Source organism: Malaclemys terrapin, chromosome 11, assembly GCF_027887155.1.
Source record: "Malaclemys terrapin pileata isolate rMalTer1 chromosome 11, rMalTer1.hap1, whole genome shotgun sequence".
Taxonomy (NCBI): Eukaryota; Metazoa; Chordata; order Testudines; family Emydidae; genus Malaclemys; species Malaclemys terrapin.
Window position 1 is genome coordinate 36,586,236 of NC_071515.1, and position 20,254 is coordinate 36,606,489.

The 20,254-nt window shown below is 40.1% G+C and overlaps 1 protein-coding gene across 2 annotated transcripts in view; it reads right to left on the reverse strand.

The window, feature by feature from the left end:
* OSBPL6 (oxysterol binding protein like 6) overlaps nucleotides 1-20,254 on the reverse strand; it is a 205,327-nt gene that overhangs the window by 58,994 nt on the left and 126,079 nt on the right. Inside the window, exons 10-12 of one of the 2 annotated variants that reach the window (XM_054043926.1) lie at nucleotides 19,204-19,296; nucleotides 13,368-13,442; nucleotides 9,385-9,550 (exon numbers count right to left, since the gene is read on the reverse strand). In XM_054043926.1, coding sequence (XP_053899901.1) covers nucleotides 9,385-9,550; nucleotides 13,368-13,442; nucleotides 19,204-19,296 — 334 coding nt within the window. The remainder of the gene's footprint in view (nucleotides 1-9,384; nucleotides 9,551-13,367; nucleotides 13,443-19,203; nucleotides 19,297-20,254) is intronic. The other variant, XM_054043927.1, reaches the window with a different exon arrangement.

Here is a 20,254-nt window from a genome sequence, read left to right on the forward strand (position 1 = left end):
TATATTCAAACAGAATTGCCTAAAAATGCATGTATTCTCAGTTCAAAATGTACATTTTATATCAGATGCATCAAGTTAATCAATTATGGTCCCTGGTGTGAAAGTACAAAGTTCAGTTGCTTGGGACACATTTTTTGTGTAAAATGAGTTCAACCTATTTCAAGTCTCAAGTCTTCCTCCCTTTCCCTGTACTTCCCTCCCACCCCCATGCATTTCAAACATACTCTTCTCTTAGGGGAATAATTCACACACACCTTTGCCTATTGCTGGGCCCATGAGCTTGCCATCACGATAAACCAGCCATCCCCAGACTTAATGATTTATCTAGTAAAATGTTTTCAGTTATGTTGGGGCCCAATCCAATTCCTATTGAAGTCAATGGGAATCTCTGCATTGATCTCAATGGATGCTGGATCAGGCCTTTAATTTAATTGCTTGTGTGACCCTAAGAACTCCCCCAATGCCAATTTGCAAGGGGGTTATAAGAATATCCTGATCCTGGTAGGTACATTCTGGTTTAACAAGGAATATCATAGAATCACAGAAATTTAGGACTGGAAGGGACCTTGATAGGTCATCTAGTCCAGTCCCCGGCACTGAGGCAGGACCAGGTATTATATAAATCATTCCTGACAGGTGTTCCGCATTGGAGATTTCTAAGAACAGGTTAGATGGAGATTCCACAACCTCCCTATGTTCTAGGGCTAAGCAACCTTTACAATTAAGAAGTTTTTCCTAAGGTCTAACATAAATCTCCCTTGCTGCAATTTAAGCCCATTACTTCTCTTCCTGCCCTCAGTAGTTAAGGAAAACAATTTATTACTGTGGCAAGGTGGACTAGGTCTGAAGGCCTCCTGCTGGAGGCCTTGATGCCATGCATCATCCTGTCCCAGAATAGAGCAGTGAGAAGTCCTCCAGGTAGCCTAAAGTGGCTGCAGAAGAATGCCCAATCAGAGGGGCAGCTGGAGCGACAAATAAGGGTCCAGAAGAGCCAGATAAAAGGCAAGCAGCAGAGCAGCACCTTCAGTTGCTGTGTAGAGCTTGAAGAGTGAAGACTGGGTGACTGACTAGCTAGCTGGCTGGCTGGCTGGAAGAGCAGCAGTACTGCAGACAGGACTGAAGCCCAGGGAAGGTTACTGAAGATGGGTGCCTGGCTGGCGGGAAGAGCAGCAGGACCTGCAGGTCAGTATGTGCAGGCTGAAGCCCAGTGGGACTGAGCACAGAACCTGTGCAGGCCAGCAAGGGTACAGAGATGGGCTTCGCTGGTCTGGTTGAAGACTGAGCCCAGGGAGGCCTGCTGAAACACCACCAGCTGCGGGTACTGAGATGGGCCCTGGCTGGGTGGTTGAAGAAGGCAGTGCCTCTGGGAGAAGCCTTAGAGTGACGGCCTCACAGCAGGGCCAAGATAAGAACTTGGACTGTATATCCCGGAAAGGGGAACAGCGTATGCGGTTCAGCTGCAGGGCTCAGTCACTGAAGACTCTCCAAGAAAACCATCAGCTGGGAGGGGGGGTTACTCACGAGAGGCGGGTGCCACCCCAATGTAAGAACTAAAACCAAAAGCAGGCTCACACCCAACCAACGGGGGGCCGCCTGTGAGAGGTGGGTGCCGCTCCATGAAAAAGACTGGAATTGCAGGCAATCGGCCAAAGAAAGGGGGTGCTCACAAGGGGCAGATGCCGACCCAGTCATAATTACCCTCCTTTTTATAACAACTTTTTACATACTTGATGACTGCTATCATGTCCCCCTCCCCTCAGTCTTCTCTTCTCCAGACGAAACAAACCCAATTTTTTTTTCAATCTTCCCTCATAGGTCGTGTTTTCTAAACTGTTAATTTTTTTTTTTTGTTCTCCTCTGGACTTTTGCCAATTTGTCCACATCTTTCCCAAAGTGTGGTGCACAGAACTGGCCACAGAACTCCATCTGAGGCCCGATCAGTGCTGAAGAATTACTTCTCATGTCTTGCTTAGAACACTCCTGCTAATATATCCCAGAATGATATTTGCTTTATTTGCAACGGTATTACATTGTTGACTTATATTTAGTTTATGATCCTCTATAACCCCCAGTACTCCTTTCTCAGCAGTCATTTCCCATTTTGTATTTGTGCAATTGTTTATTCCTTCTTAAGTGTAGTACGTTGCATTTGTCCTTATTGAATTTTTATCTTCATTTCAGACCATTTCTCCAGTTTGCCAAGTTCATTTTAAGATCATGTGAGATCTCAAGTGAAAGCCAGGGTCACGCTGGTCATTAATGTCATTGTGAAATGTATGTACACATACACATTTACTGAAAACATGCTCCTAAGGTCTGTATCAAGGCAGAGTTGGCAAACAGGTTTTCTGTCAGACAAAAGATGGTTATTCACCTGTCTCTCTGGCATGTAAATTAAGCATTTTAAGTTAACACAATGGAGAGTCATTTACAAAGGAAATCAATGCATTAGGGAAGGATGTATGTGAAATTAACAGGGAGGCAGCACACGTGAGAATAAGCTACTTGGATCATCCTGACTCTGAGGTACAGACAATGAACTTCTGGAGATATAAGGAGAAAGTAAGGGTGACATCCCTTGAGCCTGCACCTAGGAAATAATTGGGCAATACGATTACATTCATGAAAATGGGATCACAACATACCCTGGTTGGAAACACTGCAAAGGATATTAGGGTGAGAAACTTCTATAGACAGCAACAGAGGGTCCTGTGGCACCTTTAAGACTAACAGAAGTATTGGGAGCATAAGCTTTCGTGGGTAAGAACCTCACTTCTTCAGATGCAAGTAATGGAAATTTTCAGAGGCAGGTATAAATCAGTATGGAGATAATGAGGTTAGTTCAATCAGGGAGGGTGAGGTGCTCTGCTAGCAGTTGAGGTGTGAACAACAAGGGAGGAGAAACTGCTTCTGTAGTTGGATAGCCATTCACAGTCTTTGTTTAATCCTGATCTGATGGTCTCCTCCCTTGTTGTTCACACCTCAACTGCCAGCAGAGCACCTCACCCTCCCTGATTGAACTAACCTCGTTATCTCCATAGTGATTTATACCTGCCTCTGGAAATTTCCATTACTTGCATCTGAAGAAGTGAGATTCTTACCCACAAAAGCTTATGCTCCTAATACTTCTGTTAGTCTTAAAGATGCCACAGGACCCTCTGTTGCTTTTTACAGATTCAGACTAACACGGCTACCCCTCTGATACTTCTATAGACAGGTTAGTCTGTTAAATTTAGTCTCTAGAAATTGTGTTATGATTTTGATTTATATGTAATCTTTGTTTTCACAATCCTTACTAATTATCTCTTAAATCTTTGATAATAAATTTATCTTCACTATTAATATATCTGAGTTCTTTGGCATTACCCAAGGAGCTGATCCTGAGTTTAATCATACAAGCTGGTGTGTGCGCTGTTCCTTTGTGGACAGCGGATCTGGTATTACTGAGTGTACACAGTAGATAAGGGGCTGGCCAGTAGAGGGGGGTGGTCCCAGGGGACTGAGGGACAAAGATGTACCTATTGTTAACCTACAAATCAAACACAGGAGTGGCAGAGTCCAGAGGAGATTGTTTGTGTGGGTGGCTAACAGGCTAGTGGTGTCAGTGAGCTAACACCAAATTAAACTCAAGCAAGTCTTCCTCTTGCTGGAGGCAGTGGGTAACAAAGTGACTCACAAACCACCACAGAAAGGAGTCCAGGAGAGCTGGCTGTATTTTAAAGAAGCCTTACTGAGGGCGCAGGAACAAGCCATCCCGATGTGCAGAAAGAACAGCAAATATGGCAGGTGATCAGCTTGGCTTAACAGAGAAATCTTCGGTGAGCTTAAACCCAAAAAGGAAGCTTACAAGAAGTGGAAACTTGGACAGATGACAAGGTAGGAGTATAAAAATATTGCTCAAGCATACATGGGTGTAATCAGGAAGGCTAAAGCACAATTGGAGTTGCATCTCGCAAGGGATGTGAAGGGTAACAAGAAGGGTTTCTACAAGTATGTTAGCAACAAGAAGGTGGTCAGGGAACGTGTGGGACCCTTACTGAATGGGGGAGACAACCTAGTGACAGATGATGTGGAAAATGCTGAAGAGCTCAATGCTTTTTTTGTCTCAGTCTTCATAGACAAGGTGAGCTCCCAGACTGCTGCACTGGGCAGCACAGTATGGGGAGGAGGTGAGCAGCCCTCAGTGGTGAAAGAACAGGTTAAGGACTATTTAGAAAAGCTGGACATGCACAAGTCTATGGGGCCAGATCTAATGCATCCGAGGGTGCTGACGGAGTTGGCTGATGAGATTGCAGAGCCATTGGCCATTATCTTTGAAAACTCAGGGCAATCAGGGGAGTCCCGGACAACTGGAAAAAGGCAAATATAGTGCCCATCTTTTATAAAGGGAAGGAGGAGAATGCGGGGAACTATAGACTGGTCAGCCACACCTCAGTCCCTGGAAAAATCATGGAGCAGGTCCTCAACTAATCAATTTTGAAGCACTTGGAGGAGAGGAAGGTGATCAGGACCAGTCAACATGGATTCACTAAAAGCAAGTCATGCCTGACCAATCTGATTGCCTTCTATGATGAGATAACTGGCTCTGTGGATATGGGGAAAGTGGTGGACGTGATATACCTTGACTTCAGCAAAGCTTTTGATACGGTCTCCCACAGTATTCTTGCCAGCAAGTTAAAGAAGCATGGATTTGATGAATGGAATGGAGTGTGAATAGAAAGCTGGCTAGCTAGTCGGGCTCAACAGGTAATGATCAACGGCTCAATATTTAGTTGGCAGCCGTTATCAAGCAGAGTGGATGATGGGATGGATTGCACCCTCAGCAAGTTCACAGATGACACTAAGGTGGGGGGAGAGGTAGATACGCTGGAGGGAAGGGATAGGGGCCAGCGTGACCTAGACAAATTGGAGGATTGGGCCAAAAGAACTCTGAGGTTCAACAAGGACAAGTGCAGAGTCCTGCACTTAGGACAGAAGAATACCATGCACTGCTACAGGCTGGGGACTGACTGGCTAAGTGGCAGTTCTTCAGAAGTGGACCTGAGGATTACAGTTAACGAGAAGCTGGATATGAAATCAACAGTGTGCCCTTGTTGCCAAGAAGGCTAATGGCATATTGGGCTGCATTAGTAGGAGCGTTGTCAGCAGATTGAGGGAAGTGATTATTCCCATCTATTTGGCACTGGTGAGGCCACATCTGGAGTACTGAGTCCAGTTTTGGGGCCCTCATTACAGAAAGCATGTGGATAAATTGGAGAGAGTCCAGAGCAGGGCAATGAAAATGATTACGGGGCTGGGGCACATGACTTATGAGGAGAGGCTAAGGGAACTCGGCTTATTCAGTCTGCAGAAGAGAAGAGTAAGGGGGGATTTCATAGCAGCCTTCAACTAGCTGAAGGGGGGTTCCCAGGAGGATGGAGCTCGGCTGTTCTCAGTGGTGGCAGATGACAGAACAAGGAGCAATGATCTCAAGTTGCACTGAGGGAGGTCTAAATTGGATATTAGAAAAACTATTTCACTAGGAGGGTGGTGAAGCACTGGAATGGGTTACCTAGGGAGGAGGTGGAATCTTAGAGGTTTTTAAGGCCCGGCTTGACAAAGCCCTGACTGGGATGATTTAGATGTGGTTGGTCCTGCTTTGAGCAGGGGGTTGGACTAGATGACCTCTTGAGGTCTCTTACAACTCTGATATTCTATGATTCTATGAGTCTGTTTTTGCTTTTTCCAAATCTCTGGTTTCTTCCAAGTAATACCTGTGCAGCTACCATGATATATAGTGGCATCCCTACATCAATACCATTGACTATCACAGTACTGCCGATCACAAGCAGTCAGAAATCACAAGTCAGCTCTTCAAAAACCATGAGGCCATCTTAAAAATCATGAGATTTTTAAAACAGGCCTTCTGCCTCTCAACATTTAGGGATCATGTTTTCAAGTTTTTCTCCAGTCATAAGGGCCTACAAACTTACCGCCTCTCTTCTTTTTTTAAACGAAAGCTGGGATTCTCATACAATGAGGTGACTTCAGGAACTGGTGCTTTAAGAAAACTGCCAAATATTGTGAGACTTGTGATGAAATCATGAGAGTTGGCAACACTACTTCATATTTTTCAATTTGCCTCCAATTCCCACCCTACAAACTCTGAATCATCTACCTCCACTGCATCAAATCCAGCAGCAACAGCACTCTAGACTCTGCATCACTTGTCAGCACTGTCAAAGCAACTATGGCAGCCTGGCTCTCAATGAATTTCACAGAGGTGTGGGCTGGATTTCAGCATCAACCAGACCACATCTGCTCTTGGGTCACACTTTTGACAGTTGTGGTTAAAATAAATACAAGAAATGTAAAATGTGACTTTAATTGTTTAACAAGCCAACAAAGCCACAAAATGACTCCTGGAATGAGAGAGTTAATGCTCTCGGAGGGTTATTGCATAGCCACATGTTAGTAACTATCCTTAAATGTTTAATGGTTAAGAATCAGAATCTTTCCCCAGAGCTTGACCTGTAGTGATTCTTCCCTGTGAATCAGAGTTAAATCATTGTTTCAGCATGGTTTTAGAGTTACAGGGGGAGATGTGCCAGCTTTTATTTGAGACATGCAGCCAAGGTCCAGACCACTTGTGATTATGACACTTGTTGCCAGAGTACAGCTGTTAACCCATGTATTCTGATCAAATTTCAAACTAGGTAATTACATTTTGTTTACCTAAATCCCTGCTTTAGTTTCAACGTATTTTTTCATTTCGTGTCCTAACCTGTTGTTTAAGATAACTATAGTCCATCTCAGAGACAAATACATTTCAAAAGGTACTAAATTTTGTTTCCTACTGGTGTTTGTGTCACAGATCAGGAAAATCAATATAGAAGCTATTGGTTTCTTAATGTTGTGTGAGAAATCCTTTAAAGTATTAATATTTCAAGTTTGACATGACAAAATTATAAAGTAATCAGGAATATAAGAAGAATTTCTACTTGAATATTAATATGCATTTAGTTAAAGCCATACATTTAATATTATTTTGCATGTATTCATGTGAGCCCTTACTTTTAGGCGTATTTAAGGGGAACTGCTTGTTCAAAGACATTTAAATTGTAAGCAATAGGATTGTTACATTTTATGATTTACTCCTAGTTAATTCTAGAATAAATGAGACTTCTTATTTAACTATTACCTAAGAGGAAACTCGAGGAACCAAAGGCAGTATCCTCACAATGAGCCCACTGAAGAAGCAATAGTTTGGACTATTTATGGAAGCTATTTTCACTAAAAAACTAATGAAAAATGATAATGCATGACTGTTTAAAGTTCATCTTAAAATACAATACATTAAATCTTGGAACTAGCAAGGAGGCTAGTCAAATGGAAATAACTTCCACTAATATTGGGGGGGGGGAGAAGATTACTCAAACCTACTTGTGGTCTTATATTATATACACACACAAGTTATTATACATAAGCGTGCGCACACACACACATGACTGTAGACATTTTTATGACCCCACTAAAGGAAAAAATATAATTTCAATAGATACGGAAAGTCAACCAAGACACAAGGTGATTGAGATCTTTAGTCATGTTACAAATTACATTAAGCTTTTCAAGAAAGATTATTATTTAGCTATTTCCCCATTGACTCTATTGTTTCTGGGACATCAGCAAAGTGATATGTTTAGAAGATATACTATAGACTGTGTATCACTAGAGTGATGCAGCCCTGAGGGTACAGATGTCAATAAATACTTGCTACATAGTGTGTAGACAACGGAAAAAGAACATTTCAAAACAAAAATATAGAGTGTACTTATAATCAGAAAAGTGTGTGTAAAGCAGACTTCAGCCAGTTCAGTATTTCTTCCTTCTCAACAGCCTCCAGTTCTTATTTTCTCAGCTTATAACTAAAAGATTTTTTTTCCCCATAACTACTGGCTCTGCAAATTTTATGTGGGAAATTTTCAAACAAGCACCTTTGTGCTTTTCTCCCATTCTGCCCCTCCCAAAAGCTCCTTGTAAATATCCATAAAACTAACTCTTTATCCTCCTCTGCCAGGAAGCCTATGAAACTTGACAAATCAATAGGCTGCTAATGTGCTGAGACCACAGTCTATCATGCTAACCAATATTATCTCATTGTTTCCTTGTACCTTCCCCCCCTTGCCCCGGCCCCAATCTAGTTGTAGCCATCTGTTGTCTTTTGTCTTCTACTTAGATTGTAAGCTGTTTGGGGCAGGGACTTTTTTGTTCTATGTTAGTTCAACATGTAGTCCTGGTCTGTGACTGGGGCTCCTAAGTGCTACAATAATACAAATAATAAATAATAAAATCAGATTATTCTTTCTACCTTATCACCAGTAATAAAGATTCTACAATGAGAACTAGGTAGATGCCCTGGAAAAGGTGAGCAAGGCACAATGCAATCCCGCTCATTTTTTCCCATAGAGATAAATAGATCTGGTTTTCAAACAAGCTTAATTCATCCCATTCCTGATTTTCATTAAAATGTCTCCAAAAGTGGAATGCCCCCAAAACAGTGATATTTGTTGCTGTCTGAATCTCTAACAAACTGTTCTTTGATGCACTTTGACCATCATTCAATCTTAACCCATTCAGCATTGCGTGTGAACTCTGTAGACAGAGGCAAAAAGCAAAAATAAATAACACTAAAAGACATTGTAAATTATATAGTATTACACAAAAGAGAGAGAAATGGCCACAGTGCATGTATGATAATAGTCACAACAGTATGTGCATTAGTAAGCTATTAGTAAATGGCTTAGGTATGAAATATGAGGCAAGATCTTTCAGCCACCCGAGAAGTGCATCAATTCCTGCAGATGCTGGTGCGGCTTATGCATGACTCCTTCATTTTATATTACACTATTTTAAAACCCTTTTTAAAAACCTAAATTTTCAGCCTACAGGCCAGTCATTCATTGGTGATACAGTGTAAAATTTCTGAAATCCATTTTTGTACAAGCAGGACCTTTTATAACTTCCATTGGTGTGTCATGCATAAAGTTGTACAAGATCATTAGAGACAGTGGAATTTCATTTATCCTAGGGGACAAAAAAAAAAAACACAGGTTTCTATAAAAAGGAAAAAATGTGTGCAAATTCAGCCAAGTTTTGCAAGCCTCCATAATGGTTCAGGAGGTTCACAAAATCTCCACTGACATAGGATTCACCTATCCCGATATATGTACCTGATGCATAGAAAATATTTAAAAAAATAAACCTATATGATCTTCATCTGAAACAGATATGGATAAAAGATTCTCATACAATTTATATTTGATCCAGACAAAAGTTCTGACCATGAACAGTGTAAATGTAAAAATAACAGTTTTTGTAAGATGCAGATTGTACATTTTTAGTTACCTTTCTGTGCCATGAGGCAAAACTCTTCTTGAAGTTTGATGTACTCCATGGAGCATTCCAAGGGGTCAGCTACCTGGCTTGGGGGAGTCTGAAATTCGATGTCTACACAAAGATTGGGGTTGGATGAGTGCAGGCGAACCGGTGACATTGTAGCACTGAAAGGGACCTACAGGGAGATTCAACAACGAAAATTGCTGCTGTATAGGATTGTATCCACCTTCCACGGAATACATTGAATAAAAACATCACACACAGAACAAAACACAATAGTTTCACTGTGAGAGACTTAAAAATTATGAGAATATATATCTTTTGGTGTCTCAAATTTCAGTAGTTGTACAAAATTCTCCAGGTCTCTTAAAATCCTTCAGTGAAACATAGACAAGTGATGGGGGGGGGGGGGGGGGTGCACTTTAGCTCTGACTATAGCATTTACACTAACATAGCATTTCATAAGATTTGGCAGAGCGCTGGAAAATTAAACTATTAATGTTGCTTTACATTCTGACCTTTGGTACTCTATAAAGAATGATTTGGTGGTCACAATACCAACATTTTAAATGTATTAGTTTCTCCATCAACCTGGAAATATGACTAAATATTCCCGCAGAGAATATTATTTGCAGACTTTGAAGAGTGTTGGTAAATCCTGAGATTATTATTCAGTTCACTGAAATTCACTTTATAATTCATCTGCAGATCATTCAATATAGACAATCACGTAGGCTCTTTTTGTATATGAAAGCTCTTTTTAACAAAAAAAAAAAAAAAAACCCCTCATTTTCATTTAAAGCACACCTACTATAAAATTAGTAAAAGAGATATTGTACCAAGGTATCAAACAGAACAAATAAGCTTCTTTTAATTTATTATATATTTCCACTTTTCTTTCTTCCTCTGTATTTTTGCACATATAGTAAGTGTGTGTGTATATATATATATATATATATATATATATACACACACACACACACACACACATGTGTTTGTGTATTTTATCTACAATGTAGAGATATGTAACATTTATGTATTATAATAGTTGCATATATAACGCATATGAAATTCTATATATACACATATATAGAGAATATTTTATTTACATTGTATTACATTATATACACACACATTTTTATATATACATATATATAAACATCTGACTCCTGGAGCCCAATTTTCAAACTTGAGTGTCAAAATTAAGGCATTCAGAATCATATTTTGGCACTAGATAAGAGTTAAACACTTAAATATTTATTTTAGGCATTCAAGCACCGATTAGATTCCTTAAAATGCAGAAGCTGAAAACCGACATTCTAGAGTGTAATTTATGTATCCAAATACGAAAAATGGGCCCAAAATATAGATTGTTTTCTGAAACTTCCTACAGAGCAGCAGGCAATATAAAAAGTCATATTACTATAGACTTTATCAACAGATTAGTTAAACTACCATGAACACTAGCGATGGAGCCTTAGTTTGTTAACTTGATTAGCTGACTAGGTTGGAGAATAGCTTTTTTGATCTTTTCAGGGAACTGTGCCCAATCACTACACATTATATGTTTCTGACTCCCTGGTGGAATCCTCCAACTCCTCTTAGATAACTTTATCACATTTCATTCCACCCCTCAGTACGCTATATCAGCGTATCTTCCTTCACTCACCCGTCCCAGATTTCCAGGTATCTACTGTGTGCAAAATAATGGTGTTGTAACAGCTGTCCATTGCAAATTTAATTTCTCCTCTAAGCTCCTTTCACATGTTCTTATTTTTAACTATGCAAACAAAGACAATTTTTCATCTGATTTTAGTTTTAGGCTCACATAATGAATTATTTCTTTATTAACGGGGAACAGAGAACAATCCCCTTTCTCCAACAAACTGCAGCACTATCACAATCCATTCAGCAACCTTCCATTTTGTACTATGCTAACACCATTTCACTCAACAGTCAACCAGAACTTCCCTATTTTACAAATAGATTCAGACAGTTGCGATTCTTTTACAAAGCTTTTCATTTCTTAGGTCAGAGAACATATTTGCAGAATCTCCTTGCTAAGAATTCTGTCAACCTATAATCACTCAAGCCCACCAGATGCTAGTATCGTCACAACAGAGAAAATAATGTAAATTAATCTCAAAGGCTTTGCCACCTAGAGGTTAGAAAAATGTACAAGGCACACATTGGATACTAGGTTCCAGCATAGATTGAGCAAATACACCCTAGAGCAGTGGTTCTCAACTTTTTCCATTCTGTGGCCCCGTTACAGAAGATAAAAGGTTCAGGGCACCCACTCCATCTACTAGAAAGAAAGGGAAAGTAGCTGCAATCTCACTGGATCTCTTCATGGCCCCCAAGTTCAGAACCCCGACTCTAGAGTCTTGTACCTCGGCTGGCCAGGCTGAAAAACTAGATATAAAAACAGGACCCTGTTGAAAACCAGATAATGCATCTGAAATGAGGCTTCCTGGGTAAATAACTTTTTAAAATGTCTCCTAGAATCAACATTTGCATTTTTACAGGCATTTATAATTCACAGGCTTTGCAGGAAATACCCATTTACATGAGAAAAATAAGTAGACACTTTGCTGACTGCTTGAGAGAACATTACACAGCAGTCAGAAATAAGGAAATAGCTGATTGACATGAATTCTGTTTCCTTCAGCAGAGTTTCCAAGTTACTCTCAACAGCTGAAAAAAACCCACGTTAAACCACATCTTTCATCCATCTGACCTCCCAACAGATTGAGATATACTGATTAAACTTTTCCTTATGTTTCTCACACTAGCATCCTACATCTTCCTCTCCAATTCCCCTCATAACTGGGCACATATTTGTTCTTGGTCATTGCTGTTGTATTTATCATGTATTCTACTTTTTCTCTTTGCCTTCTCCCACCTATCCCTCTGCAGTTTTCCTCACCTCTGTTAAACATAACTTCAAATCTATCCATATTTTCTTTATTTACTTTAACCCAGGGCTTGAAATAATCACTCAGCAGCACAAATAGTCATCCTGCCCAGGCAAGTACTGTCAGCTTTCACAGAATCCAAGCTTTTATTATAAAAGGTAAGACGTTCCTAGCCCATAGGGTTGGGAAGAGAACTCTCCACATGTGACCTGACGGTAACTGATACAGTGCTGTATTCCTCAGTCTGCACAAACAGCAGCTTCCGTGTCAAGACCACTGTTGGGGTGAGCAGCTGCCACGCTTAAGGTATGTCTACTCGTGCCAGCTGACTTAGACTCGTGGAGCTTGGTTGTTTAATTGTAGTGTAAATGTCTGGCCTCAGGCTGGAGCCCGGGCTCTAGGATCCTGCGAGGTGGGAGGGTCCCAGAGCTTTGTCCAGTTAGTACCTCTCATTTCCATTTTCCAACCCCAGATTTTGTGAAGCAGTCATATGACTAACAAAATGAAACAGAGATACTAGTGGTAGTAATATGACTTTTTGGGATTATGGAATGTAAACAAAAAGTGTTTCAAATGAAAAAAGCTTGCCTTATATTATTAAAATATGCAACAGCATAACACAAGGAAACTTCATGCTGGGCTTACTAACAAGCCACCTCACTTCTGCTTTCTTGGTGTGTGCTGTTTTCAGAATCCTTTGATGGGATTACATCCTTGAAATTTATAGTTGCTTTTTGTTATTATATTGTATATGTATACAGAATATGCCATAAATACTGAGGGAACAGGGCCCAATTCTAATATCACTTACACTGCTATAAAGTAGTAGTAATTCCTTTCAAGACAATGGAGTTACATTGATATACACCTAGTGTAAGTGATACGAGACTCAAGCTCATGAAATTTATTTTCACATGTCAGGGTTGACTTCATCATTCACAAATGGCCTACCCAAAAGTGGGTAATGAGGACATCTGTAGGAAGTGCAGGTGATGTTCTCAGTATTATTATTACATATTCAAGTTGTACAGCTTCCCGTCTTTAAAACTATCCCTTGATCTTAAATCCACTCACTGTTGTAGCCACAGCTGCTGCTAGTCTCTGCCGGCGTCGTGTTGTGCTGAACTGGCCCTTCAGCGCTGGCCCTTCCTGACAGTGAAGGGGAGAAGAGAAGGGAATAGAAAAAGAGAGGGGCAGGGAAGATGGGACATAGGAAGATGAAAAATGATCAGAGAAGGGACAGGGAAAGTCTTTAACTGGATTTTAATTTCACTAACTTCACATGTTCTCACGCATGTATGCCAGGGGCTTAAATAGCTAGTTATTTTGCTAAAATAATCTCCAGAGTAGTTAGACTAACATGTACCCACTAATGCTGAAAAATAAATTCCATCAACATTTTTTCCATAGTCATAATGCAGTTATGGGATAGCAAAACAAAATGATGCTATGGAATGGCAGAAAACACAAAATAAGAACTTAATATTTTGGGTCATCTGACCATCAACTGAATGAATTTTATACAGAGCATTTAATTCTGTTTGTGTACGTGCACTATGGTTTGTAAACTAGAAGCTTATGCAGCAGAATCATGGAATGTGCAAGTGTATACTGGAGAGGTTGTTTGTCAATCTAAACATTTCTCTATGGACAGTTCTTGCTCTCTTTGATTTCCTTCTCCACGTTCATTTGTCCAGTTTCCCTCTATTCAGCCACTAAGTTCTTCAATCTCTAATTCCTCCTTCATGTTCATGAATGATGCAGTACAAAACTTCAGTTCATTTCAGTTCTATTGTGGCTCTTCAGAACAACTTAAATTACCTCAGGTGAAGCAAGAGCAATAAAAATGATTTTTTTCTAACAAATACACTGTCACAGGTTCATTTGAGCCACTGGGGCATCTCACAAGGCAAGCTCCTGAAGTCAATTGATGTCCAATTCAAGATGGTCACCTAGGCTTTAAATTCCACAAAAGTAAAACATCACAGTCTTCTGCTGAGTCAACCATAAAAGGATCGGTCATAGGTAGGCCTCTGACTAGACTAGGCTTTTTTTGGTTAAGGGAGGGGAGATTCTTTCTCCTTGTCCCAGCCTACCCAAACTGCCTCCCAGAGGAGGATACAGTCAGCCCTTTTTATCTTGCCTGCTGGGCCCTTTTAGCTGCTGGAGGACCAATTCTCATTGGTTCCACAAGCAGCTGATCCTGGGTGGTGTCTCTCAACAGCTCCTGGAGATCTAAACGTGCTTCTCTTTTTCCCCCAAAAGGACACCGGCTTTGGGCAGGATGCGCCAAAGCAAGGGGCATCAAATGCCTCGTATACCCTGTCACATATTTTTTTATTTGCACTACTGAATCCCTGATCCTGAAAAGATTTATACCCAGGTTCAACTTTTAACGGACTCTAAATGACTTTTTAAAATTCATACTGTTGACATAGAGTCAAGGAAATAATTTTTCAATATACTCAGTATATTTCAATATATTTCAGTATAGCTCCATGCCTGTCACAAAACATTCTCCTTTCACATTTACCTTCAAGTAATGACATTCTGAGAAATCTCAACATTTTATAAAACTAAAAAATCTGATTTCCTGCCTATAGGTGTATTTTCTCCTCATGTACAATTCCTATTGTCCATGTGAAAGAAAAGAATACATATACATACGTTCCTCCATACATCTCCTCCCATTTCAGGCACTGGGATATTTTTAGAACTATATACCTTTATTTGTTTAAAATATAGCCTGGGCACCAAATCATTGTTTGAAATAATAAAACAAAAAGAATAATATCAGTCCAGATTGGTGGCCTGTGAACACTGCTATACATATGTACAGGACATCCTGGTTTGAGAATTAATTCAAATCCTTCACTCCTTGAGGCCAGTAAAGTTCAGCTGGTATGTTATAAAATGATGTGCACAGGAAGACAGCTGCTTCTTATACAGTCTGGTTGATTTTAGTTGCAGCATTGACGACACTGGGAAGGGGAAAAACTCTATTAATCAAATTTTTACTTCCGCAGAGTAGTAATTGCCTCAGCCATCATTTTATGTGACACCAGCACTAGAAAAAAAATCTCCTTCAATGTAAGAAAGATTGTACTGGTTGTAACAGAGATTTTGCTCTATAGCAGAACCCCATCCTGTAGAAGTCCTGCCAAATATATCCTCTTATAATTTAGCTACGTGAGAATACATACTGTGGTTCATAAAGAAAATGTGCTGTTTTTTGCATCCAGGCTAAAATGTAAATGGCAGATGTCATATGGCCTCAAGAATACATTACAAAGTGAGATAACATATGAAATCCCAGTAGTGAACAAGAACATGTAATGTTAATCAGAAGGGGAGTCAAAGTAGCCTTTGGGGATGGAAGGGTTGCTTTGCTTTGGTTCTACTGTTATGCTAAGAGCTTCATAACAACAAGCTAACTCTCCAAGATGGCCTAGCACAGAGAATGTAGATAAATATTTTTGTCTATTTTTAAAACAATTTTTATTAGTAAAACAAGCCTGCAATTTTATTATTTTGAACTAAAAAAAAGTCAACTTAAGAGCACTAAAATTGGAACTCCAGTTAGTAAACACAATCTTTTTTTCTTCTGAAAACCCTTGGCGTCTCATGAGAATTACAAATTGACATTTTACTCATAACACAGAAAAAAGAATACAAAAACCAAGCTTCCCTGTACAAAAGTGTCATTAAGAGAACGGCAAAAGGTAGCTCAACCACTCCTTTGTGTTAGATAATTTCGTTTAGACAAATCTTGGAACATTTAGTTCTTTACGGCCTGTTTCTGAAAATCAGTTCTCAGGCATATAGCCCTTTATCCAAGAAGCATACCCATTGATTAAGTGCTATTCTCTGAAGTAAACGTATTCAGCTTTGGGCTGTTAATTTAACAAAAAAGGTCGTCAATCCTGCAAACATGCATATGCATAACTTTTCTCATGAGATTAGGCTCATAGTAGTCAGTGGGACTACTTGTGTGAGTGAAGTTAAGCATGCGTAGAAGTCTTTGAGAGATTGGGACATAAATTGGTGAAAACATATTCACAGAAACTAAAGCAAGCAGCAAGACTTGCATTCCAGGAAAAAACCATGTGTTTCAATGTATAACTAGAGTGAATATTCCAGAAACATAAATTAGTAGGAATACAACAAAAGCAATGTTATTTACAAAAACAGATGTAGAGCACAGTACATAGAAATCTAGAAGAGATTTTGTTAGTGTCCATATTGTCTACAGGGATGAGCACAGGAGTAGGAATCTGGGACCCCAATTCTAATTCCAACTCTGCCACTGACACTATAGAAGCAGTACCAATTTAAATGCAAATATCCTAGATCCACATTTTCAACCAACTATTACAAGATACAAAGCCAAAGGTACAAAGCCACTCAAATTCATGGATCTGGTATATGACTATGATGAAAAGCATTACTGTTTCTTTAAAAAAAAAAATGTTGTTAGAACTTTACGACAAAGAAAATAAGACCTTTTCCACATGGTTCTACCATTAGGCAATGGAACAAGCTGACAAAGGAGACTGTGGAATTCCACTTAATGGAAATAGTCAAGATCAAACACCCATCTATTAGAGAAGGCTTATGAATAATAAAGTCTATCCTGTCTACGGCTGTGGGATGGACTCAATATCCCATTAACAGACCCACACAAGTGTTCTATTCCGCTCCCTAAGGCAAAACCTAACAGGAACAAACTATCCTAAAAACTCTGGGTTTCTGAGGCAATCACCTCTTAAGATGAAGAGCTTGTCCATACTCATAGTGTTGCACCGATGTAGCTGCGCCACTGTAGCGCTGAGTGAAGATGCTATCCATCTGACGGAAGAGCATCTCAGTGTAGGTTCTCTGTCTCTCTGAGAGGCAGTAGCTACATCAACAGGAGAAACCCACCCGTCGACATAGTGCTGTCTACACGGGGGGTTAGATCGGTAGAATTACGTCGCTCACCCCTGAGCCATGTAGTTATACTGACATAAGTTTGTAGCGTAGGCCAGGGTGAAACAATGTGGCTATGCTAAGAACAAAGAGTGTGGCCTTCAGGACAGGATGGGTCAGATTCTGAGCTGGCCGCCAAGAGATGCAGCACAGAAAGCACATTTAAGGGAGACAAAGGCAACAGTGCTTTAAATCACTTGTGTGCCCTCTTGATTCTGGGACAGAAATAGCCCTCAGCATAACTAAAGCAGACTGGGAGGTGGCTGCAAGTTATGACAGCCTCTCTGATACTGCCTATGGCTTGCAACACAAGCCAGAATGACCACAGCATTGTGCACTATGGACTCTTCCAGCCATGGCTCTTCCCCCAGCATACCCCTGTGCTTGTGAGGGGGCTAGTGCAGGGTTGACTATGGTAGCCTGCATTGGAGGAATTCTCCTCTGCTCTCTTGTGGGCTTCTCTATACAGTGATGCCAGAGCGGGGGACAAAATCCCTCACAGCATCTTATATTGGAGCTGTTTTAAGTGTGGATGTATACCTGTAGGTCTCAGGGCTTCCATACAGAAGGACATCCGTCTACACTGCTCCCTCATGTCCCACTCCCTGGAAGCATGGCCCACTGAAATGTCTTGCTGATGGCTGTATGCTACACCTTCAGTAGCTGCTTTATAGCTCCTCAACACACTCCAGAACTCACAGATCCCAAGTGATTTTTGTGCACAGGGGCTTCTCCAAGAGTGAGGTGATGGATGAGAAGAGCATGCCAAGTTGGCTCCACTTCCCCCTTTAGGGACCTTAAAGTCCTTTCTCCTGCACTTTTGCTGCCTCTGTACTGTGCAGCAGCAGGGGAACATATGGCCTCAAATAGCAATTATCCTCTGAGAGCGAGGCAGTTAGAAATGTCAATCAACCAGAATCCTACTTTCATGAAGACTTTTAACACTAATATATGCTTAGCTCTGTCACCCATTTTGAATATGTAGTATAGTGAAGACCTGGTGAACAGACATCACTAACGCCGGGAAACTGTAACCGTTTACACTTTATTATTTAACTTTATGCTTCTGGCTATCAATTTCAAATGAATCACAGTGAGCTCCTTAATTGACTCTAGGGGACACAGCAAAGATTTGCAAAGCTCTTATTACTTTCAGTGTATTTAAATGGACCGAAAGCTGTTATAAGGAATTAATATCTTACACAGTCATTTATGTAGCCATTCACAACAAGTACCTTTGATTGATATATAATGCTGAACACAGTATTTGTTACCTGTTGCTGGAGAATTACAACAAAATAGGCCCCAAAATTCACAGTTGTTTCACACAAAACATAGGAAGGCATTGTGGAGCTGACTAAAATACCAGTGTAAAGTGTTTATTTCAGTACACAATCCATCTCTTATGATTGCCTTATGCTTCAACTACAAGGAAAGGGACATTGCTCTCCCCTTGTATAATGAATTCTTTGTAAATTTGTGTCATGGAAACTAAGAATTCACAGAATGGTCTTTTCTACAACTAGGGAACTTTGAGGGGGAAAGTCCCACTGGTAAAGCTCCCTGCAGACATGGCCTAAGAGGGCTGCATTTGTTGTGTATTCTATTCTTGTTTTCTGTTTTTATCTCAGTGCCTCCAGATCAACTGCCCTCCATAGCAGCTACATACTTAATATGCTGAGCATTATATACATATTGCCTTCTTTGGATCCTAACTGACACTGGCACTCAATCCCTCCACCTTTCTCTACTTGGCAATGTCTTCATACCAATGAGAGTAAAACCAATATATTTCTCACTATCTTGTCTAGGGTTTAAATAACCAACTCAGGCTTGAAATCAAACCATCAGGATTCAATGTACTGATTATTTCATACAATTGCTTTCATATACATGTTAATCTGAAAGTACAATGGAAAGGCAAACAATACGAATTCAGTACCTGAAGTTGTATTTTTGCATCTTTGCTGACACTTTTTGTTCTCCATCGTCTTGTAACCCGCTTGTCTTTCTTTGAAATATCTACACAGTTAGCCTACATTACACAAATAGTTAAAAGCAACAAAGCACTATTAAGTTGACACAGATAGGACAGCAGTTAGTAAAGAATCATAATGTTAAACATCAATATATAGGAGAGTAAGGACAGAATGGAAACTCTGGTGCTCACTTTGTTGATCTACCTACAAAGTTAGCCACAGGATAATTAAAACAAGACTACTAAGCACTAGAGACAAACATTATACCATAACTAATTGTATATTTAACAAAATTACTAAGTATATTTTATTTGTCAGCACAAAATATTTGGGCAAAATCCTGCATTCTTATTCATTTTTATTGTCATTACTCAGAGAAAACTCCCAGAGCAAAATCCAGGCCCCAGAAAATTCAATGGCAAAACACTTTTAGAAAACACCCCCACTGAGTTCAGATGGGCCTGGGTTTCATCCCCACTGAAGTCAACAGGAGTTTTACATGAGCAAGGACTGAGTAAAAAATTAATGAAGTCTTCACGATTTGGGGCCTGCTGTTGCTCTGACTGAAATCAGCGGCAAACTCACTCTGATTGGTGGGAACAGAATCAGTCTTCTCAGCTCTTTGTGACTGTCCACATTATTGAGTCAATCATGTAAGATGCTGAGCATCCCTAACTCCCACTTGTCTGGAGTGCTCAGGCACTGATAGCATTCAACACTACTCAGGAGATGCTTGATACCTTCCTGGTTTCGGACTCCCACCCCCTTAAATTTCACTGCTACTTAAACATACCATATACAGCACGATAACAGCACTCAGCATACTTTTTTATTGAGTTATATTTTTCGTTCTATTTTTGGCAAAGGACATAGGAGTAATCCCATCTACCTCAAATTAGTAAAAGACCTTAAATCAATAAGATATTTTTCGTGGTGGGTTTTTTTGGGCATGTGCGTGGGAGGGAGGAAGGGGGGTTGACACATGTGGTGCAATCATTATTAAATTATCCTGTT